General features: G+C 45.0%; 1 protein-coding gene across 1 annotated transcript in view; it reads right to left on the reverse strand.

The window, feature by feature from the left end:
- The window catches only part of LOC138292459 (myomegalin-like), a 1,643,599-nt gene that overhangs the window by 868,684 nt on the left and 749,426 nt on the right, over positions 1–25,489 (reverse strand). The window contains exon 15 of the mRNA XM_069231077.1: positions 87–196. Coding sequence (XP_069087178.1) covers positions 87–196 — 110 coding nt within the window. The remainder of the gene's footprint in view (positions 1–86; positions 197–25,489) is intronic.

Genomic DNA, 25,489 nt, shown 5'->3' on the forward strand with positions numbered 1-25,489 from the left:
TACCATCAAACACTTGCAGAAATAAAGGGATTATGGTAAACATACGCTTTGGATAAACAAGCAAGCCCCTTAGTGCTGCTCCTTACATGCAAATCTGTTCGCAGGCCTGAAGGGTCTCTCATCTCTGCGTCCTCCTCAGAGCTGTCGGAGAACTCAGAGCTTCCGTCATCATTCTCGTCATCATCTGCATTTTGACCTGTATAGGAAAAACAAAGGAAATTGGGTCGAATCAAGAGAGCCTATTAAATATATTTTTTCCTGATTTGAAATTCAATGTCTGAGTGTGGACTCTTACAGTCATGCACCATAGTGTTTTCTTGGGCAGACCAAACGTGTAAACTTAAAACCTTCAAACATGAGACGCACTAACGGAGTGTAATACAGCAGTCTCATAGTCATTTAATTTACTGCACATAAAAAGAACACTACATTGGCACTGACTCACGCCCAAATGCCTAGGACGGACGTGAGCTATGCTCCCGTAGAAAATGCATCAAGACCAAAAAAAACTAGTCAACCAGAAGCTAGGGACACAATTTAAGCGAAATATGAAGGAAGCAAAAAGCTTTCCTTCTTGGAAGCAGTTAAAAGGCGAGAACAACGCCCTCTTCCCCTAAAGGGAACATTCAGTGTAAAGAAAAAGAACTGTTCAGTTGACCAAGTCCTGCATGTTAATAATCAGCAGCATTTAGGCATTTTAGAATGTTCTTTTGGTGATGTCATCAAGGATTTTCAGACATTGTGACATCATTCACTGGAAGACTCCTTTAAAGGGAGTAAGGGTTCCAGCGAGCGAAGTGGTTACATTGGTTGCTGCACACCACAGCTGGTGAGCCAAGTAAAAGGCTACTAAAATGAGTGAGTGGCAGGATGAAATACACGTGTAAAAGGGTGAGGCCGATAAAAAAAAAATTCAGCCCAAAGGGTCCAAAGCTCTGAATGCTGTTTTGGCATTACTGAACTCACAGAGCCTGGGGATAACTGGCGACTCTTAGCCTGGGTAGTAATTCAACGGGACAAATGGCAGGTCTCATTGAGATACGACTATGCTAAAGAAGAATCCAGGCTGTTTTCCCGTGAGAATGAATGAGAAAAAGATCTTTCCCAGGCTAATCTTTTCAGCTCAGTGCTTAACACTACAAAAAATGGCACAACGCATTGAAGAAAGATCTAGTCCCGAAATTTGCATAAAAAGGGAGTGAGCTCTTACATAGCGCTGGTGCATTTAACGCAGCCAAGCGCCGTAGTGCAAAACTGCCTGTGTTCCAGGCAAAATTGTTTTGTGCAGGAAAGGACCCCTTCCTGCACAAAAACAATCCTCAGAGGAATATTCATTTTTGTATGTGTGCTGCAGAATGCAGCACATATGGAAAGAGGCTATAACAAGGAGAAATTAAGATATATCTCCTCATTGCCCCTCTCTCAGTTAGGCACTGAATTTTAGGGCAAACCTATGTGTACTGTCTTTAGTAAAACTGGATCTGCATCAAAATACCATGCTCCATTAATGTATAATGTAACGCCTACCCGATACACAGTAATGCAGAGCAGTGCAGGAAGCTGTGTGGCATTCAGTCAGTCATTCATTTTTATACGGCTATTGCCATAAAGATACAAAACAAGGAATAACTATCTTCGCGCTCTCCCGTCATCGCCTGGAGGAGGCTGGGCTGGGCCTACTCTCTTTCGTCTACTACCTAAATACACCAAGTAAGCCCAACTCATATATTCCTGGTATTCCACAACCTTACAGGCACCATGGGGAAAAGGAAAGCTGCTGACTCACTAGGCCCCCTGTCAGACAGCAAAAAGCAGAGGAAGCGCACTGCTAAACTGGCCATTAAGCCAAAAAAAAACCTTTGAGGAGATAGATCAGTTGTTCGAAGAGGTTGAGGCAATCCTAAACTGTTCACTTAACCATAATGATGCCTCACTCGGAAAAAATGTCCTAGTCCCACCTGGGAAGATACAAGACTATTTTAAGAAAAGGTCAAAGGTCCAAGATTCGGCCCCAGGGTTGACCAAAAACAGTGCAACCTTACTAACAACGCACCTGCTATCCGTCCCCCCGGCAAACACTACAATAAACACGACAAACGTATTGGTGCACAGGAGTGGTTCTCCCCATGTGGGAACTGAGGGCAACATCCCAAATCCTGCCATATCACTGAGCCCTGCGACCAATCTGATCATTAATATACCTTGCAGGAACCGCTTTGAGGCCCTAGCCGAGGATGATGAAACTCCAAGAATTATTGATACAATATCAGACGATATCAGCAAAGAAGCTACCCATTGCACCCCGGAACCAGTCCCTGTTCTCCCTCCAATGCACCATGCCACTGAGCCTAGCAATGCTCTTATCCTTCAGAGAATAGAAGAAGTTAAATCCCTGGTCCTACACTTGGCCAAATGCTACCGGGAGAGCCTAGAGTGTGGATGCAAGTGCAATCATAGGGATAAAGAGGCAAATACAGGCCATACAATGCCTGATCCAATAATAACAAACCAGCTTGCACAGGGGGGCCGGGTTACCGATCATCAAAAGGAGAAGACATATCGGGTTGGCTCAGACGGGAACGGGATACGTCCAGAACTCAACATCTCACAGGCGGGCCGATATTGTAAAAGACCATTAGATGAGGGGGATACTATGGGAAACCACAGTGACATTAATAAACTTCCCTCAGGGCCCTCAAACAACCTGCCAGCAAAGAGACGTAAACAGATTGACAATCTCCCACTCAGGAGATCCTTTGCCATTCCTAACGATAGCGACCAATACGCTCCTAAATACGTTCCTGGTTGTTCTAATGCCCCTACCCCTCAGAGGACTCCCTTACTGCCAAAACCCCAATGCCTCATGCCTGGAACCAATACTCTCTTTCTGAAACAAGTCCCGAAGCTGCTTCCTGGACTCAGTGAGGGCCATGAGTCTAGGGTCAACAAAGTAATCCACTGGCTACGACACCAAAGAAACTGTCTATCTGTTATACGTTCAGATATTTGTAACACTAAGCGGTGGTGTCCCATAGGATCAACATACGACGTAATTTCATTTGAGTTCCATAACAGATCCCTGGTAGAAAACCTTGTTCTGTTCAATGACCGAACTCTCCACCTTATGGATCAAAGAAGGGGGTACATCACCTTAGAGACAGTACCGGAGATGGCAGGCCAACCACAAATCTCTGATCACTTACGTAACAATTCAACCAGTAATCAGTCCAGGCATGTCGATTCCATTCGGCCTAACCCAGTATGACTGACAATAGCCCAGGGATCAATCCCCGGGACTAGTTTAACGGAACCCAGTCCGATGATCTCTGATGGACCTATTGATACAGAGCCGATTCTCGAGAGGCTCAACCCACAGCCACCAACCCCGGTCTTTGAGAAAAAAAGCATATCAATCATGACATGGAACCTAGCAGGCCTTGGGAGGAAATTAGACGATAACGACTGGTGCTCGTATATCAGCACCCAAGACATATGTCTTTTTCAAGAAACATGGTCCAAAGAGCTGACTATCTTAGACGGGTTTCTTTCCTTTAATGTGGCTGCTCAACCCTCTACAAAACTGACAGGCAGAGCCAAAGGAGGACTTCTGATGCTAATAAATAAATCTGTGCAGTGCACATATAAGACTCTAAAGTTCGATAGCCCAGATCTGATGGGGCTACAAATTACGTTCCAACAGGATTTCACCATAACATTTGTCAATATTTACGCCCGCTCGGTTTCGCGAGGGGCTGTCACCAGTTTTAAAACAGCTCCTTGACTTTCTAGACACTCTGCAACTGACCTCCTATCTAATAATAGCTGGGGACGTAAACTGCACCTTTGAACCCTCTGCGATACTAACTGGTCTCACAGAGGATGAAGATGAAACATGGGGGATTGCACAGTTGACTAGCGACAATAACTGTGTCAATTCTTGTGTAGCTATTCAATTGGCATCCCTTTGTTTGAAACATGGTCTTAGAGCATGTAATGGCCGCATGCCCTCTGACCTGGACACTGCACCCACTTTCAAACGTGGTGCAACTACAAGTGTAATTGATTACTTTCTAGTGGATGTGAGACTGTGGCCCTTTCTGGATGATATGAAGGTGGATGTTAGAACCGAAAGTGACCACTATCCCTTGCTACTCTCTATGTTAGGTGACGTTTTTGGTAGGACTTCGAACAAACAAACTACTTTGGTCCCTATTCCTACCATGAATAACACATCCACAAAGGTCAGGTGGCCAAAGGTCCAGTCTAACCCTTACCTGTTGTGTGAGATCTACCAGGCCTTTATAGACATCCTTGCTCCTTACAGCAATCATGATTCCAATGATATCCCCTTCCTATCTATACATGAAAATATGACTATAAGATTACAACGTACATTCTATAGGAAGGCTGGGGCAAGACACCAAGGAGCTACCTTTAACACATGGTTTGACGAGTCCTGCCACATGGCCAAGAAAGGCCTAAAAGGTGCCCTTCTGAATGGCTCCCATGGGGAAATACTATTAGCTAGACGCATTTACAAAGAATCCATCGCCCGAGCAAAAAAAACCTGGGAAGATACAACTTGGCAGAGTTTATTGGATGCTACCCAATCCAACAACAATAAATTGTTCTGGGAATTGTTAGACAAACGAGAGAAAGAGGGCAGGACTGGTGTGAGAAGCCACATACAGCCAGAAAAATGGGTTGACCACTTCTCTGGCCTATACAGGAAAACTGAGACCCCCACAATTTTAGCTACAGGGGAAGCAGGCCAAGTTTTTCCTTCTACCCCCGATGAGCATTATGGCCCAGCTCCTCTTGTAGGGGGCACACAGGTTCTTAAGAGCCACATCTGCTTTACCACCAAAGAAACAGCCAATGCCATTAGTTCTTTAAAACTTGGGAAAGCTCCAGGCCCAGACAGAATTCCGGGGGATCTCTATTCGTCAGAACCAATAGTCTGGATTTGGTACATCAATACACTCTCTAATAAAATTGCAGAAGGGGGGCAGATCCCCATGACATGGAAGGGTGCGGAAATTATCCCCATACATAAAAAGGGTGACGTAAACCTTCCGACAAATTACAGACCAATCAGCTTAATCGACAACATCCAAAAAATATTTGCCAAACAACTCCTAGGCAGATTAACCAATTGGGCAAAAGATCAGAATATTCTTTCCCCTCTGCAAGCTGGATTTCGACCAAAGACCAGTAGAGTAGACAAGGTCTTTAGACTGGCCATTCTGTACTGGAAGTATACAGCCTTGGCCAAACAACCATTATACATCGCCTTTGTCGATCTGAGATCAGCATTCGATCTAGTCCTGAGGGAAAAGTTGTGGGAGGTGTTACAAAAAATAGGGACTCCAGCCAACTTAATCCAACTTTGCGCCAGTGAGTGGTACATAAACCTGAGAAGACTTTTGGCGGCATTTCAAGCAACCCCACAGACTTTGGCTGCTCTCTGCTGATGACGGGCTAAACTTAGAAACACGTGTCCAGAGATACACAGCACTTGCTGCACCTACTTAGGTGAAAGACTTTTGATTACTTTTTCAACACAAAACAAAGTGACTGCATTTACCATGATGCATTGGGGCTAACTTTTTGCTGGAGTGTGAGGCAGTGTGCTCCCTTTTTTCTTTTTGTCCAATGACTGCTCCCTTGAGCTAACGAGCTGACGAGCTCTGGTGAGGCACCTGTGCGCCAGTGAGTGGTACATAAACCTGAGAAGACTTTTGGCGGCATTTCAAGCAACCCCACAGACTTTGGCTGCTCTCTGCTGATGACGGGCTAAACTTAGAAACACGTGTCCAGAGATACACAGCACTTGCTGCACCTACTTAGGTGAAAGACTTTTGATTACTTTTTCAACACAAAACAAAGTGACTGCATTTACCATGATGCATTGGGGCTAACTTTTTGCTGGAGTGTGAGGCAGTGTGCTCCCTTTTTTCTTTTTGTCCAATGACTGCTCCCTTGAGCTAACGAGCTGACAAGCTCTGGTGAGGCACCTGTGCGCCAGTGAGTGGTACATAAACCTGAGAAGACTTTTGGCGGCATTTCAAGCAACCCCACAGACTTTGGCTGCTCTCTGCTGATGACGGGCTAAACTTAGAAACACGTGTCCAGAGATACACAGCACTTGCTGCACCTACTTAGGTGAAAGACTTTTGATTACTTTTTCAACACAAAACAAAGTGACTGCATTTACCATGATGCATTGGGGCTAACTTTTTGCTGGAGTGTGAGGCAGTGTGCTCCCTTTTTTCTTTTTGTCCAATGACTGCTCCCTTGAGCTAACGAGCTGACGAGCTGACGAGCTCTGGTGAGGCACCTGTGCGCCAGTGAGTGGTACATAAACCTGAGAAGACTTTTGGCGGCATTTCAAGCAACCCCACAGACTTTGGCTGCTCTCTGCTGATGACGGGCTAAACTTAGAAACACGTGTCCAGAGATACACAGCACTTGCTGCACCTACTTAGGTGAAAGACTTTTGATTACTTTTTCAACACAAAACAAAGTGACTGCATTTACCATGATGCATTGGGGCTAACTTTTTGCTGGAGTGTGAGGCAGTGTGCTCCCTTTTTTCTTTTTGTCCAATGACTGCTCCCTTGAGCTAACGAGCTGACGAGCTCTGGTGAGGCACCTGTGCACCAGTGAGTGGTACATAAACCTGAGAAGACTTTTGGCGGCATTTCAAGCAACCCCACAGACTTTGGCTGCTCTCTGCTGATGACGGGCTAAACTTAGAAACACGTGTCCAGAGATACACAGCACTTGCTGCACCTACTTAGGTGAAAGACTTTTGATTACTTTTTCAACACAAAACAAAGTGACTGCATTTACCATGATGCATTGGGGCTAACTTTTTGCTGGAGTGTGAGGCAGTGTGCTCCCTTTTTTCTTTTTGTCCAATGACTGCTCCCTTGAGCTAACGAGCTGACGAGCTCTGGTGAGGCACCTGTGCGCCAGTGAGTGGTACATAAACCTGAGAAGACTTTTGGCGGCATTTCAAGCAACCCCACAGACTTTGGCTGCTCTCTGCTGATGACGGGCTAAACTTAGAAACACGTGTCCAGAGATGCACAGCACTTGCTGCACCTACTTAGGTGAAAGACTTTTGATTACTTTTTCAACACAAAACAAAGTGACTGCATTTACCATGATGCATTGGGGCTAACTTTTTGCTGGAGTGTGAGGCAGTGTGCTCCCTTTTTTCTTTTTGTCCAATGACTGCTCCCTTGAGCTAACGAGCTGACGAGCTCTGGTGAGGCACCTGTGCGCCAGTGAGTGGTACATAAACCTGAGAAGACTTTTGGCGGCATTTCAAGCAACCCCACAGACTTTGGCTGCTCTCTGCTGATGACGGGCTAAACTTAGAAACACGTGTCCAGAGATACACAGCACTTGCTGCACCTACTTAGGTGAAAGACATTTGATTACTTTTTCAACACAAAACAAAGTGACTGCATTTACCATGATGCATTGGGGCTAACTTTTTGCTGGAGTGTGAGGCAGTGTGCTCCCTTTTTTCTTTTTGTCCAATGACTGCTCCCTTGAGCTAACGAGCTGACGAGCTCTGGTGAGGCACCTGTGCGCCAGTGAGTGGTACATAAACCTGAGAAGACTTTTGGCGGCATTTCAAGCAACCCCACAGACTTTGGCTGCTCTCTGCTGATGACGGGCTAAACTTAGAAACACGTGTCCAGAGATACACAGCACTTGCTGCACCTACTTAGGTGAAAGACTTTTGATTACTTTTTCAACACAAAACAAAGTGACTGCATTTACCATGATGCATTGGGGCTAACTTTTTGCTGGAGTGTGAGGCAGTGTGCTCCCTTTTTTCTTTTTGTCCAATGACTGCTCCCTTGAGCTAACGAGCTGACGAGCTCTGGTGAGGCACCTGTGCGCCAGTGAGTGGTACATAAACCTGAGAAGACTTTTGGCGGCATTTCAAGCAACCCCACAGACTTTGGCTGCTCTCTGCTGATGACGGGCTAAACTTAGAAACACGTGTCCAGAGATACACAGCACTTGCTGCACCTACTTAGGTGAAAGACTTTTGATTACTTTTTCAACACAAAACAAAGTGACTGCATTTACCATGATGCATTGGGGCTAACTTTTTGCTGGAGTGTGAGGCAGTGTGCTCCCTTTTTTCTTTTTGTCCAACTTTTAAAGCGGTTGCACGAGGACACATATGCGCAGGTGAGATGGGGGAACCTAGGCGAACTAACGGAAAAAATCCCCATAAATAGGGGTGTTCGCCAGGGTTGTGTGCTGGCACCATTTTTATTCTCTATTTTTATAAATGAGGTTGTACAGGTTTTAATGACGTGCCAGAATGACGCCCCCACCCTATGCGCTCAAAAAATCCCAATCCTCCTTTTTGCAGATGATTCTCTTCTTATTTCTAAATCTCCCATGGGCCTTCAAACTCTTATTAATAGATTCAACTCCTTTTGTCAAGACTACGGCTTAGAGCTCAACCACAAAAAGACCAAGTTAATGGCGTTCCGCTCAGGAGTGCGGAAGAAATGTACTATTCATTTAGAAGGGAACCTTCTGGATAAGGTTTCCTCTATAGATTACCTGGGCGTAAGGATTGCTGATAATTTAAACTGGGGAGAACAGATCAATAAAAGTGTGGGTCGCCTGCAGCATGGTGCGGCATCAATCCTGCGCCTCTACAGGGGCACGACAGCAAAAACTGTCTCCCCGGCAATTAAGATCTACATCGCCAGAGCACAGGGTACCGCCGCATATGGAGCAGAGGTCTGGGGTTTTTCTGACTGTAACAGGCTCACTATTAGTGAGAACAGTTTTGCGAGGTCCTTGTGTGCTTGTCCTCCTAGTACTCCATTGTTACCTCTGTTCTTAGATTTGGGCCTGAGACGCATAGCCGATCTAATTAAGTTAAGACCATTACTGTATTGGATACGACTATGGACTAACCCCGAATTAGACGTTTATAAGGCCTCACTCCACGACCTGCTAATGTGTCCCAATTCAATCTCCATTCCTTGGGTCAAACATGTATCCAGTTGGTATAACAAACTCGGCCTCAGCCATTTTTGGGAGGAACCCCACAAACTAGAAAAGGCTCACTCCATTGCGCTGAAACGCATATATTGGTCCTATGTATGTAATGATTACATTACCCACAGAACTTATGGCACCCTAACAAACCGCTTCACAGATTTTAAATGGTATCCACAATTCGAACCATACTTAGACAATATTCCTGACATCCTCGGCAAAAGCTTATATGCCAGATTCCGTTTCGGGTCGCTGCCGTTGAAGACATTGATGTGCAGATGGGGTACAAAAACAGATACAAGTACATGCCCAGCTTGTGGTGTAAAATCAGAAACGGTTGAACATTTTATGTTCTTTTGCCCTGCTTACTCCCTTCCCAGGTCCAAGTGGATCTGTCATATTTTCCGCGATATGGGGATAAGAGATTGTGCCTCTGCTTTGAGGATTTTAAAAAGTCATCATTCTACGGTTTTAATACTTGCTGTCAGCAAATACTTATTAGTAGCATGGCGAATACGTAATTCCCACGTAAATACTGTGTCTTGATCTAGAGCCTTACTTTTATTCTTTTACTGTTATAAGAACTATAGGAAGGGTGGTGAAACCGTATTATATGTATTATGTGTATTGAGAATTTTAATTAGACTATGTTTTAGGAACCCATGTTCCACATCAATTTATATTTATGTTTTTATATATTACTATTATCATTGGTTTTTATTCTTATCATTATTGTATTGTATTTTTGCTTTGATGATCGATCGATCGAATAAAGCATGTGCTAAACAAACAATAAGGAATAAAATACACATGCAGAGAAATATAAAAATATTTAAAACAAACAAGCATACATCCTGGTCTAAATCCAGAACCTTCACAGTCATTTTAAGACAGGTACACAACGTCTTTAATAAAACATCAGATAATTAAAAAAAAAAACATGAAAGAGGAACAATTTCATATGTTTTTCTGATGGCTAATGCAGACCTTACAAAATTTAGCATGGCAAAGCAAATTTTAGAGGAGCATAATTTTTGTAAATATTCCAGCTCTTTCATAAAATGCCTAATATTTACATAACGTAACCCCGGGAGTATAAACAATGATCTTGGGCGGAGTATAATGGACAAAAGAATAAAAAGTGACAAGTGCTCTGTTTCAACTTGAAGTCGCAGTGGCAGCGAGATAGTTCCTTCTGTCAAAAAGACTGTGTTGGAAAGACAATCTTAAAGTGAATTAAGTTCAACCTAAAAAGAGTCAAATAAGATCGGTGAATTGTCTCTTCAAATTAAATATGGCTCTATAGTGCCAGTTGTTGAAATTTGAAAGTAAGAGTCTTCATTTTCTGTGCTATCACTATTCTATTGTGCATAGAAACCTCCCTAAAGCGATGTTTTACAATCTCTTTGGAGTTGGCATCAAGATTCTGTGAGGTAAAAAATATATCACCGAGGACCAAGTTTTGAAAAGACAATTTTTATATAAGGTTGCCACGGGATCCTATTTACATTATCTAGGGCTAAACAATCAACCATGCACTCCCTTACCAAACTTCCTCAGCGTTCCTCCCACATTTAATCCATAGAAAAAAAGGAGAAACCCCAATCTGATCATTTATGGATCGAAGACCCAGTTTCTCATGACAGATAAAGTTGGCGGTATTTGTAGGTACGGCCAACATTCTGCATATGAAGCTATTTTCCAATCGCTATAAGAGATCTGTTTTCCGGAACCCCCAAACCACTGCTCCATAAAGGGCGGCCGAAATAAATTTTGATCTATATAAAGTTATCAAGTCAGGTTCAAGTTTATGTCCCAATTTCTCTGCAAATTGGAAAATGGCTTTAATATTTCTACCTAATTGTTGGGTTTTCATCAGAAAATGGGATTTCCTTGAAAGTGAAGAGCTAAAGATCATATCTAAGTAACTAAAATTTGTAACCTTTTGTAACACTGTCCCATCATTGTAAAGTGCTTAGTTTTGTTACATAAAGGTCCAAAGATCATTAAGAAAGACTTAGCAAAGTTTATTTTAAGATTCAGGTCCTGCATAAAGTCTAAAAAAAGGTACAATAAACCCTGGAGCCCGTTTGCTGTGTGAGAAATCAATACTGTGTCATCCACATATAAGAGGATTGGCAGCAGATTCTCTCCCATCCATGGCAAAACTTTGCCATGCCTTATTAAGTGATTGCTTATTCAATGAATGTAAATTAGGAAGAGGAAAGGCACTAATATGCAACCGTGCCTCACCCGTCTCATCGATGTTATTTGGGATGTTCTTTCTTCTTTGTTGCATTCTCTTTTTTCACCAACCTATTTAAGGTGACGCAAACTGTCCCTTGCATGGGTTTATAAATTTGACTAGAATTTTGTATGGTGGTTGCGGCATTTTTTTATGTTAGCAAATGTGGGCCTTAATGACGTGACGCACAGAAGAAAGACTCTCTCAAAGACATTTTCCTATCCACTGAGTGATTGTGGATTATTTTACTTAACTCTCCCCACCCATCTTGTTTGAATTAGTGTCGGGGAACACAGTAAAGTGATATTTAGGTCTTTTGCCTGTAACAAAAAATAGGTAACTAAAGATGCAAGGCAACAAACGTGAGGGTTACTCAATTTAGTGCTAGACAAAGCGGGGAATCGTTGTCAGGCATTAAAAGTTTGAGGGTGAAATGGTAATGGCATCAGCCGGGTGTGATAATTTGTACCAAACACACAAGATACCGTTGTATACAGACACTAAAAATGGTAGTAAGACTGGTCACAGACTATGGAAAGAAAGTAATTTTAAAACAGCTGTTTCATCACTGAAAAACACACTTGATGTAACTGTTAACCACATTAATTTCAGTGGACCTATTTAAAGAGAATTATAATTGCTTTGTTTTTTATTGCATTAAATTATATTAATGTAAATATACAAATACTTTTTTTTACAGATACATCAACAATTGAAGTTTCAAGACATGCATTCCAGAGGCAATTGAGACTCTATTCACATGAAGGTAATTTTACATGTGTAGCTCTCCTCATGGACAGTTCTACACTTAAACATAGATGTAATTTTCATCAAGGAAAGAATTCACAATTTCCAAGTGTAGATTTGCACCTAGATGTAGATTTACAAGTCCCCAACCCTTCAAATTAGGAGGTGGAGACTCCTATGGCTTAAATTACAAGTGTAAAGTTACTATATTAGTAACTTTCAACCTCTTTGTGGCAATCTCCACCGCAAGGGCAGGGAGCTCCCTATAAAATATAATACGGAATTAAAAAAAAAATGTAACATCAAAAAAATAAATAGTACTGTTTTCAAATGTTAGAAATTGAGTTTCTGGTTGGCTAGGGTATGCACCTAAGCCAGGCAGAACCCACAACTCTGGTCTGGGCAAGTAAGTTAAATACCAAAGATGGCCTATTCTCACCCTCTGGCAGCTGAGCTCAGAGCAATCAGGCTTATGCGCAGGGACAATGTGTGAAGCGTTTGTGCAACACGCTTACACTCGTAGCACAATAAATAAACCACAAAAGGGGCTCCACATGTGACTATATAAAAAATATGTTTCTCTTTATTGTATGCATCACAAGACCATAAATTACATATATCATAAATATTGCACATATCATGTCACTACTGAATTGCACTTGTTATTCTGTCAGTGCAAGAATACATTACTACATTTGGGTATGAAATGTGAGAGTTTGGTTCAGACAAAGCACGCAACAACATCATGGTTCATCGTATATACATCACTCCCCGAAATATCCCAGTGAACACCCAGAAACAATAAGCCCACATAGGTACAGGAACACCTGCCCTCCTATAAGCAGGGTTGCAGTAATCCTAGTTAAAAAGAATGCCTAGGTATCCTTTTTTAGGTACCAAATGTAATAATGGGTTCTGGGATGTGTCTCTTGTTATCCTGATATCCCTAGACAAGCCCAAGTGGCAGGAAAGATCAAATTAATGGACCTTAGGTGGAAAGCACTGCATGCAATGTAGCAAAACCAGAGTTGTAGCACAGTTGCACTCCTATTAGGTTTGGTGTGGTAATTCTTTGGTGTGGGGCTCCTGCACCTCACAAGGCAAGGGCAAACACAGACAAATGCCCACAGGGACGCTCCACCAGGGGTGCACACACACCGTAAGTATGGGTGAGAAGACCTCTTCCATTCTCCCCGTGTGCAGGGTCAAAAGTGTAGCTGTGCAATGAGCGCAGGGCAGCTGCTGAGGGCAGCACAGCCAGCCCTCTTCACCAGAGCTGGGCCTCCCAAGAAAGAATATGAGAAGACAGGCAGTGCTGGCTTGCCAGCCATGAAGTATTTGTAGGTTGGAGGCCTTATCCATGACCCCTCTGAGTCAACACTTCTGTTCTGTGTCTTCCCCTTTGCGCAGCGGGCCAAGAAAAACACACACCACTCTCCTCCTAAGCACAGTGACACAGATGTGGGAAGGGGCCTGCCAGAGGGGATTCCCTCCAGGTGACGGCACCAGAAAACATATGCTGGTCTCCTCCTTGGCAGCTCAGCGCACCTGCTCATGTGACACATGTGAGAAGGGGGGAGGTGTCACGCTGTTCACGGGTGTCTCCTTGCAAAGAACATGATGCACACTGAGAAACAATGAAGTGCTCACCATGCTCTAACCATGGAGAAGTGAGAAAGGAAGTGCTCACCATGCGCTAGTTGCACAATACAAGGAGCACTAAACTGCGATCAACACATGCTACTACTAGGGCCAGGAGCAGAAGCAGCGCACATAGGGAATCTTTTGGTGTCCATGAGATTCCCTAATAACAGGTGGGGCAAGCCAACAAGCCCTTCGAGAATGCTGAGCACAGGGCAGGAAGCAGAAGACAGGCAGGCTAGCACATAAGAGCAAGTGATTTACATGTCGGTTTCTCCTGGCAGCTCAGAAGTCCTATGGCAGCCCAGAGAATCAAAGTGGATCAGGGTCAGTGAGCAGCAGGGCGAAAAGCATAAAAACAATTCAGTAAGTCCTTTATGCCACTCAGCTAGTAGCAGGCAGGAGGGCAACAGCAGGAGAACAGTCCAGATGAACACTTTGGACAGCACAGCAGTCTTTTTGACAGATGTTCGGTTCCAGTTCCAAAAGTACTTTGAAAACATGGGGTTAGAGCCCCTATACTTATACTCATAAATTCATTTGATGTAGGGGTGACTTCAAAGGAACCCTTTCAAGTGTACAATAAACCCCTTTCAACTCAGCCCTGGCTCCAGACATCAGCAGGGTGTAAATCTGCCCTTTGTGTGAGGGCAGGACAAATTGTAAAGTGGGAAGACTATCAGTATGCAGGGGAATGCAGATGTAGCCCCTGTCACACCCAGCCCTTCCTGTGTTGTGGCTGTCTGGAAAGTATGTACCAAATGTAGCTGTCACTCAGCCTTAGACATGGATTGGAGTCAGGCTACAAAAGACATAGGCCCGTATTTATACTTTTTTTAGCGCCGCATTTGCGTCGCTTTTTGACGCAAAACGGCGCAAACCTACAAAATACAATGGTATTTTGCAAGTTTGCGCTGTTTTTGCGTCAAAAAACGACGCAAATGCGGCGCTAAAAAAGTATAAATACGGGCCATAGGGCCGTATTTATACTCCGTTTGCGCCGAATTTGCGTCGTTTTTTTCGACGCAAATTCGACGCTAAACTAACGCCAACTAACGCCATATTTATACTATGGCGTTAGAGGCGTATAGCGCCAAAGTTCCCGGAATGTGCGTCATTTTTTAGCGTGAACCCCTTCCTTGCGTTAATGATATGCAAGGGAGGCGTTCCCGTCTAAAAAATGACTCCCAGGCCTTTACGTGGTATTTATACTCCCGGGCAAAAGAGACGCCCGGGAGTGGGCGTGGCTAAAAACGGCGCATTTGCGCCGCTTTTTAACGCCTGGGTCAGGCATGGCGTTAAGGGACAAGTGGGCTCAAAATGAGCCCAGAGTGCCCTCCCCTGCCCCCAGGGACCCCCCCTGCCACCCTTGCCCACCCCAGGAGGACACCCAAGGACGGAGGGACCCACCCCAGGGACATTCAGGTAAGTTCAGGTAAGTATTTTTTTATTTTTTTTTAATAATTTTTTTTGGCATAGGGGGGCCTGATTTGTGCCCCCCTACATGCCACTATGCCCAATGACCATGCCCAGGGGACAGAAGTCCCCTGGGCATGGCCATTGGGCAAGGGGGCATGACTCCTATCTTTACAATGATAGGAGTCATGTTGATGGGGGATGGGCGTCGAAAAATAATGGCGCAAGTCGGGTTACGACGATTTTTTCGACGTAACCTGACTTGCCCCATTTTAAGACGCCCATGCGCCATTTTCCCCCTACGCCGGCGCTGCCTGGTGTACGTGGTTTTTCTCGCGCACACCAGGCAGCGCCGGTCTGCTTGCGCCGGCTAACGCCATTCAATAAATACGGCGCCCGCATGGCGCTTCAGAATGGCGTTAGCCGGCGCAAAACTTTTTGACGCTAAACTGCGTTAGCGCAGTTTAGCGTCAAAAAGTATAAATATGGGCCATAGAGTTATAAGCACAGAGAAATGACCACTTTATAAAAGTGGCATTTCTAAAATAGTAATGTAAAATCCAACTACACCAGTAAGCTGGATTTCTCACTACCATCCCAAACATACCAAACATGGCAACACTACTCCTTTCAGCTCAGGAATTACCACATAAAGATACATAAGGGAATTCCCAATGCTAACCTATGCGAGGAGCAGCCCTCACAGTAGTGAAAAACTAAATAGGCAGTTTGTCACTACTAGGCACTGCAAAACATAAGAGGACATGCCTTACCTTTTACGTACACAGCACCCTGTCCATAGGGCTATGTAGGGTCTACCTTATGGGTGACTTAGGTGTAAGAAAAAGGGGAGTTTAGGCCTTGGCAAGTAGTTTGAAATGCCAAGTCAAGGTGGCAATAAACTACGCATGCAGGCCCTGCAGTGGCAGGCCTGAGACAGGTTTTAAAGACTACTTGTGGGAGGGGGGTACAATCAGCATTGCATGCCCACCAGCAGCATTTAATTTACAGGCCCTTGGTATATGTTATACCACTTTACAAGGGACTTATAAGTAAATTAAATATGCCAAACATGTATAAACCTACATACCATGTTTTTGGGGAGGGAACACATGCACTTTGGTGAGAGTCCTAAAGCCAACAAAAAACATGTCAGAAACATAGATAAGAGGAGGAAGGCAAAAGGTTTGGGTGGACCCTGCAAAAAGGTCCAGGTACAACATTAAATAAAAATCATTAAAACACATTTCCCTGAGGGTGCGGCCAACGACTGGGGAAGATGGCAGCTTCATAGAGCAGCCCCTGCACTACACCCCACCAATACCAAACATCTGTGCCATTATCCGATCCCTGGTGCGGCGAAGCCTAAGTTTTGAAGGTAGCAGCAGCTGGGGAATCCAAAGCTCTGCTTGTGTCAATTATATGGGATCCCTGATCCCGATGCATCAGTTTCTTGTAAATGAGACCCTTGATCTTAATCACCCAGTTTTTCCCACTCAGATAAGTACCATGTAGCCTATTTACATGGTACACTAACAACGCTGTACTTAACCACGCACATAAGTATTTTTTTACATGACATAATACATATATGTGTGTGTGTGTGTGTGTATGTGTGTGCGCACATAAATACCATTACTAAAATTTTAGAAATTATATATGTCAGTTGAAAGAAAAGAAGGGTAATGGACACTAAGGCCCTCATTATAACAATGGTGGTATAGACCGCCTACCGCCACGGCGACGGCCTCCAAAATACCATCGCCGTGGCTACCAGCCATCTGCTATATTATGACCGTAGCTGGAATTCTGCCAGAAGGATGGCGGAATTACGTCTGCGGCCATTGCGGCGGATGGCGGTAAGGTGGCGCTGATGCCAGCAGCAGTGCCACGCCAGTAGACCGCCCCAGACCGTGTCATGACCCATGATATGGCCTGGCAGTGTTCTGTTGGCGGACGCTGCTGCTGGCAGCAGCGCCCCATCCCATCCCCTGCCAGAGGACCCCCTGAAATCAGGTAAGTCGGGTGCGCCGACAAGGGAGGAGGGTGTATGTGTGTACGTGTGTGAATGTGGGTGTGTGGCGTGTGGAATGCATGTGTGAATGTATGGTTGTGAGTGTGCATGTATGTTGTGTTGTGTGAATGCGTGTGTGCCTGTATGTATGTCAGTGTGTGTGAATGGATGTATGCATGCGTGGGTGAATGTGGGTGTGTGTGTGAATGCGTGTGTTTGATGGGGCGTGAATGTGAGTGCATGTTGTGGGGGGATCTGGAGTGGGAGGGGTGTAAGGGGAAACCAGGGGAGGGGTGGGGGGTGGAGAAGACCCCTATCAGTGACAGGGAAGGGGAAGGGTTTCTTTGTCACTGATAGTGCCCACAGCCATGGTTTTCGTGACAGTAGGGAAGCCACGAAAACCATGGCGGTAGGCGGGGTCATAATCCTATAGGTGGGACAGTGATGGCCACCTGGCTGGAGTCTGAACTCTCCAGCCCAGCGGCTGTTACCGCCGTGGTGGACAGAGTGGTACATTGGTGGTTTGTCTTGAACCAAACCGCCAATGACATATTTTGGGGAAAAGTACCGCCAGGCTGTTGGCTGTACTTTTCTCCAATATACCGCCATCCGCCACGGTCATAATGAGGGCCTAAATATTTTTCAGGGTACAGAGATGAGTAGGAGTAAGAAGTAACAAGGTTTTATAAGGTTTAAGGGATGGTAGGAGTAAAGGGTGTCAAGGTGTCTTATAGATTTAGGAATGAAAATGGGTAAAGGAATTAACTGTTCCTCTGCAAATTGGCAGTAACATTTAAAAAAAAAACATTTTTGGCCCCAGATGGCGTATCTCTGGGACCCCACCACCAGGCCTAGAAGGTCAGTGTACTCCTACACTTCCCTTTGTGTCTTTTTTTTCAGGTTTTTTTTAGGATACGGAACCAAGTCCCAAGCCCCAAGATAGCTGCCACCACTTTCTGGGTGAGTTGATGGCAGCCAAACAGATCTCAGCTTGAGATCTGTTGGGATCTGCGGAAGCTCTGCATCCCTACATATACAAAGTTTTTGAGCACTGATTGCTCAAAAACAATTGACCAAACTGATACCAAATTACAAAAAGCACTCTTTCTGGATCTAGATGTAGTGTTCTGCAGAATTTTGTGCAAATCTATTCAGGTGTTTCGACTATAGCTATGTCTCAAGTTCATATGGAAAAATTAATGGGGAAAACATGTTTAAAGAACACCCCTTTCTCTCTGCCCCTGCTTGACGGATCACCCCAATACGTTCCATATGGAAACTAGTTATTTAAACACTTTCTTTTGGTCAAAGACCATAAAAGCGACAGAATCAATAATCCAATTTATAGGCCTGAACACAAAACAGCAGGTATTTAGAAACAATGGGGCATAGTTACAATGTTTTGGTGTAGGGCAGCGCCAAAAGCATTCTTGCGGCGCTGCTCAGTGTCAAAACAAAAGGACAGGAATGCACTGTATCTACAAGATAAGGCGCATTCCTGTCCTTTTCCCCTGCACTGACACACAAATTACTGCCATGTGCCAACACAAGCACACTGGCACCATGGTGCCAGGGTACCTGTGTTGCAGGGATAAATGTTTTTCGCAGGAAGAGGGACCTTCCAAAATGCAGCACACATAGAAAGAGGAAAAATGGGGAGAAGTAAACATATGTCTCCCTGTTGTGTCACTTCTACGTCACACCTGGGGTGGCGTACGGATTTGACGCATTCACAGGTTTACAAAACTTTGTAAATCTGGTAATGCATCAAAATCTATGGGTGTTGCGTAGTAACACCCACACAACACCCGTGGAAAAGCCTCTCCGACGCAAAGTAAAGCAATGCAGCGACTTGCCCTGAGTTGCCTTGCTCCATAGCTGCAAGTCCATGAAAGGCCACGCAAAGTGGCTTTGCTTTGGCTTGTAGATATGGGTCAGCAGCCAGCGCCACCAATGCATCAAAAAAAGTGACGCATCAGTAGTGCAGGCCACTTGTAAATATGGGCCAATGTGTTAGAATGCGATATATAAACCTGTGCAGGGAACAGCTCAACAAATATATTAAAAATCAATAAAACTGCATACAAAGTACAGTGTAAAATTCTAGTAGATAAAACAAATATACATCAATATTGTGCTTGGTATATACATGCAACCTATGAAAATGTGACTCTCAATAAAAGGCTAAGAGTTGTTTGGTTTCTTGGGGATATAAGCCGTCAATTCTAAGTGTTGTAGAAGAGTGGTTCCCTCACTGCATATTACTACTTCCTTCTAGCATGGCTTTCAGTTTTTCTCAACCTGAGCCTGTCAGCCCAAGATCCAGTGGATCAGTGAGATAGATTTGACCTGACTCTATGAGGCGGAATGAGAGATGATCTTAGACAGTGCAGGCCAGATTCTCTCTAAATACTTAACAATTGAAAAAACAATAAAAATGGTGGTATCAATTCTATAGATTCTCAAAGCAACCCTGTTCTGGGCCATTCCTAGGGTGTGGCATAAGGGGACAATCCAGTGCTTGCACTGCTTAGTGTAACTTGGACAAAAAAACTGTAAATGGTCATCGGTTTCCTCGCTTCCTCCACAAGCAGGGCAAAGTTGCTACCCCCCCACCCCCTAGGCACCCATCCATTTGGCAGTAAAAGTGGCAAGTGGGAGAGCATCCAACCTAAACCTTATATAGAGGGCTTTTGTGAAAGGCTGATCAATGTCACTTATATTGGACGCAAAAGTAGGTGATGGCTTTATCTCTAGAAGTCTTTTGGTTAAAGGTCTGTGGTGGTTCATCTCTTTGTGCTGCCAAAAAAGGGACTTCATCTTTTTAACAGAGGAGGATGAGATAACAGTTGGATCTGTCCAACAGTCTGACAGACCCAATGAGTCTAGCACCTGCTTCACATATTTTAGCCAGGGTAGAGTCACCCCTCCCTTTTGTCTGTCCAGGATGTCTCTAAGACCCACCCTATAAGGTTCCAGCTCAGCGGTAGACCAAATCCTCAACCAGTACGATATTGGTTTGTAACGTACTTTAGGGATAATAGATTGAATGCCTAGGTCTTGTTTAAAGACTAAGAGAGTGCTTTGGGGGAGATTAAGAGCCACCCTCAAGAATTCATACCCTACTACTCCCAGGGCATCAATGTTTCTAGAGCCCCAAAGTTTGGTCCCTTAAACTGCAGCTGCTACTGCTTGAGCTCTCTAGACTTCAAGAAGGGTATTAACAGGATGGAAGGAGGCATTGCTTGTAAATCCTAGAGTTAAAGTCGCCCTCCAGTTCAGATGGACTGTACTCTTTGCAACCTAACTAGCCCATGAGTTGGAGCTGGATAAATGGATTCCCAGATACTCAAAGTATAGCACTCTCCTCATTTCCCACTCCTCCAGACTTATAACCCCCCCTAAATCTCCTTTTATGGTGAATTGCCATAAACTTCATTTTGCATGTGTTAATGGACAAGCCATGGTTGGAACAAAAAAGTTTGAGACTGAGCAGTAGGGTCTCGATTCCTTTTGAGGTTATACACACTGCGAACAATAGGTGTAGGAGGCTGGCCTGGTGTGGGGTGGGTACCTATGGTACTTACACCTTATACCAGGTCCAGGTATCCCTTATTAGTGTAGTGCATTGAAGACAGTGTCTAGAAGCCAGGTTCTCTAGCGGTAGCTTTGGATGAGCAGCCAAGGCTTATCTAGGAGACATGCAAAGCTCATGCAATGCCACTGTAGTCACACAGCACCTACACACATGAAAAAAAACACTGAGAGCCTAAGTTATAGTTTGGCAGCTGGGGCTACTCCGTCAGCAACGTGACAGCTATCCCATCTGCTGTATTACTATTCCATTATATGCTATGGAAATCATAATATGGCATACAGGATATTCGTCACATTTGTGACGGAGTACGGTCCACCAGCCTCTAAATCAGGCCTTCAGTGTTACAAAAATAAAGGTACTTTATTTTGGTGACACAAATACCAAAAATACCATAGAGGCTATACTCCCTTAGGAGATAAGAAATACACAAATTATATACACTCGTATGTAGAAACAGGCATAAAAAAAGTTAGAAAACAGTGCAAATAGTGAAAATCACAATAGGGAGACATAGCCCTGGGGGAAGCACAAACCATATACTAAAAAAATGGAATGTGAAAGTCGGTACCCCACCTACGTAAATGGAGTGTGTAGAGGGGAGCGTGGAGTACTAGGATAGTCCAAAGGAAAATACCACAACCCACCCCAGCAACCAGGAAAGAAGAAGTAAATCAATGTAAATTCCCAAGTACACCCACTTAGAAGAAAAGAAGAAGAATGCAAAACCCAGGAGAGACTGCAAGACACCAACAGTGGATTCCTGGATAGGGGACCTGTGGAAGAAGGGGACCAAGTCCAAGAAGCACAGCAGAGTCCAGGAAGGGCAGGAGCCCTTACCCACCAGACTGAAGGTACAAGAGGTTAGTCGACAGTGAAGAAGGAGTCAGTACTGCACCCAAGAAGACAGGGTTGAGTTTCTGGAGAATGCAGGTGATGTCCCACGCCGGGAGGAGAACTGCAGTCAGGTTTGTGTCTTCGGATTCCACCAACAAGCCTTGGCACACGCAAAACTCAAGGTTAGTGGAAAATGGAGCTGCTGGGGACCAGGAAGGACCAGGTGGACTCTACCAAGAAGGGGGAGCAGAGGGGACCCTCAGTAATACAGAGAGCCTGCAGAAGCCCAGGCAGCACTCACAGGAGTCCCACAGGATGGGGACACAAAGGTTGAGGAAGAGGATCATGCAGCACTACAAAAAAGGCTCCCATGCCGCCAGAGAACCACTCATTGAGCTGTGTATCACAGGATGGAGTGCTGGAGGCTAGGGTTTCAGGATGCCTGAAGCCCTCATGGAAAAGATGCCAACAAACCATGGCAGCTGCAAAGGAAGCAGTGCATGGGGGTACTGTCCTGCGTGGGCCCGCCCACGTTGGGTAGCTTGAAGAGAGGACCATCGTGACCACTTCATTCCACCACCTGTGATGCAGGATCCACGCAGCTCAGCAGGAGAGGGGATCCACGCAGCCGGTCGTCGTTGCAGTTTGTTCCTGCAGAAGCAGGGGAGTGACTCTTTCACCCCAAAGGAGATTCCTTCTTCCTTCTGATGCAGGCTGAAGACGGGCTGTCCTCAGAGGATGTATGATTGGGGAAATGTTGCAGTTGCTGGAAGGAGCCATGTATACAATGTTGCAGAGGAGTCCTGCTTCTTTGTTGCAGCTTTTCGGGTCCTGGAGCATCCAGATGCAGTTCCTTCAGTCAGAAGTCACAGTGGAGGTTGCAGAGGATTCCTGCTGGAGTTTTGCAATCTGAATATGAGGAACCACCCAAGAGATAGACCCTAATTTGCCCTGAAAGGGGGATTGATGTCACCTGCTGGCACTGGCCACTCAGATGCTACAAGAGTTCCCTGCCAACCTTGAATCGAAGATGGCAAAACCCAGAGATTCTCTAGAGGAGCTCTGAGCACCTCCCCAGGGTTGGTGGTGGACAGGGGAGTGGTCCCGTTTTCCTTTGCTTGCAAAAGCATTGGGGTAGGATTCCAGCATGTTTGATATCAAACATGCCTATGTTCCGAGTTACCATTATGTAGCTGGACATAGTATTGACTTAGGTCCAGTACATGCTTAAAATGGCATCCCCGCACTCACGAAGTCTGGGAAAATGGGCCTGGAGTTTGTGGGGGCACCTCTGCTAGGTTAAGGGTGTCCTCACACACAGGTACTTTGCACCCTGCCCTCTAGGCTAGAAGGCCTGCCATAGTGGTGACTTATAATTAACCTGGTGCAGTGAAAGGGTGCTTGCACCTTTTGACGTAGGCTGCAATGGCAGTCCTGCATAACCCCTTGCTTGGGCTCGCTATGGGTGGCAAAATATGTGCTGCAGCCCACGGGGATCCCCTGGAACCCCAAAGCCCTGGGTACCTAGGTACAATATACTGGGGGCTTATAATGGGGCACCAGTGTGCCAACTGTGGGATGAAATACAGAGTTTGGGGAGAAAGAGCATAATCACTGGGGTCCTGGTTAGTAGGATCCCTGACATGAGGCAGAAAAAAGGGGTAACCATGCCAAGAAAGAGGGTACTTCCCTACACCCCCTCACCCCCCAAACGAAGGACAAGAAGGCTAACCTTGCCCAGGTGAGTCTTCTGTGTCTAAGTGGAAATCTCTGGAGGGTCCTTCTGCATTGGAGTGGTTACTTCCAGGTCTATGTTCCACTGTAAAGTCCATACCATGTAGGGAAACGGACCACCTCAACAATTTGGGGTTTTCTCCTTTCATCTATTTGAGCCATGAGAGAGGTTTGTGGTCTGTCTGAACAATGAAGTGAGTACCAAAGAGGTGTGATCGCAACTTCTCCAAGGCTCAGACCACTGCAAAAACCTCCCTTTCTATGGCTGACCAACGCTTTTCTCTGGGGTCAATCTTCTGCTAATGAACCTACTGTTTGATCCTAGCCCTCTGTATTAAGTTGAGAGAGAACTATCCCAACCCCTACCTCCTAAGCATCAGTTTGAACTATTAACTTCTTGGAGTAGTTAGGACTTTTTGGAACAGGTGCAGGATACATGGCTTGTTTGAGTTTTTCAAAAGCTTTTTGACAGCTGGCTGTCCACAATAACATTTTAGGCATTTTCTTGGGAGTGAGGCCATAAAGAGGGGCAACAAAGGAGCCATAGTTCTGAATGAACCCCCTTTAATATCCAGTGATGCCTAAGAAGGCTCTGACCTCAGTTTGGGTAGTAACGGGAGTCCAATCCAAAATGGGTTGGATATTCCTCTGTAGTGGCTGAATATGTTCTCCACCTACTAGGTGTCCCAGTTAAACCACCTTCCCCTGCTCTATTTGGCACGTTGAAGTCTTGATAGTGAGGCCTGCTTTTTGCAGAGCCTCCAAAACATTCAAGAGGTGGACCAGGTGATCATCCCAGGTGGAGCTAAAGACAGCTATATCATCTAGATATGCTACACTATAGGCCTCCAGACCTTGAAGGACTGTGTTCACCAGCCTCTGAAAAGTGGAAGGTGCATTCTTCAAACCAAAGGGCATTACTGGGAATTGGTAGTGCCCTCCGATGGTTGAAAATACAGTTTTAGGTTTAGCATCTTCTGACAACATAATCTGCCAATAGCCAGCAGTAAGGTCAAAAGTGCTAAGATGCTTGGTAGATGCCAGTGTATTTTTGAGCTCAACTGCCTTGGGGATAGGATGAGCATCAGTTTTGGTTACTGTATTGAGCCTTCTACAGTCAACAAAACACCTCAACTCTCTTTTCCCATTCTGAGAGTGGGATTTTCGGACCAGAACCACTGGGATAGCCCAGGGGCTATCAGAGTGCTCAATGACTCCTAGGTCCAGCAACGTTTGCACCTCTGCTTTGATGCAGACCCTTACATGGTCAGGCTGCCTGTAGATTTTACTCTTAATGGGTAGGCTGCCCCCTGTATCAATGGTGGGTTCACTCCATGTGGTTTGTCTAGATGTAAGGGAAAACAGCTTTGAGAACTGCAGTCTTCATTTTGAGACTCAGAAAGGCAATCTGCTAAGACTACCCCCTAAACTGAGCCATCAGCTGTAGAATTGGAAAAGAGACCATGAAGAGGGTCACTCCCTTCTTCCTGTCCCTCATCAGTGGCCATGAGCAGGCTTAAGTCAGCCCTGTCATAGTAGGGGTTTAAGCGGTTCACATGAAGTACCCTGAGGGGAATTCATGGAGCACCAAGGTCTACTAAATAAGTGATCTCACATTTGTCTTGGAGTGCTCTAGGAGATACAGGCTCCAGGACCCACACTTTCTGTCCTGGTTGGTACACAGTCAGGACAGCGTTCTGGTCATGCCATTGCTTTTGCAATTTGTGGCTGGCCTGAAGGTTTTAATTGGCCTTCTTCATGTACTCAGCCTTCCTTGATCTGAGGTCAATTACATAATCCACTATGTCTTGCTTAGGGGGCTTTAGCAGTTGTTCCCATCCCTCCTTCACAAGAGCAAGTGGATCCCTAACAGGGTGACCAAAGAGGAGTTCAAAGGGGTTGTAACCCACTCCTTTCTAGGGTACCTCCCTGTAGGCAAAGAGGAGGCATGGTAACAGGACCTTAGAACACCACCATACAAGAAAAAGACTATAGGTGGTAAATCCTTCTCCGTTCAAGCAGCCAAACTATGGAATTCATTACTCTCAAATGTAAGATCCATGGATAACTATCTTGTCTTCAGAAGACTACTCAAGAGTTGGCTCTTTATAACCACCTTATTCAAACAGCAATGGACTGCATATGCCTGTGGTGATAAACATTTTTAATCTGATTATGTGTATATTCCAGATATGTATAGTTCTTTAGG

This window comes from Pleurodeles waltl, chromosome 4_2 (assembly GCF_031143425.1).
Source record: "Pleurodeles waltl isolate 20211129_DDA chromosome 4_2, aPleWal1.hap1.20221129, whole genome shotgun sequence".
NCBI lineage: Eukaryota > Metazoa > Chordata > Amphibia > Caudata > Salamandridae > Pleurodeles > Pleurodeles waltl.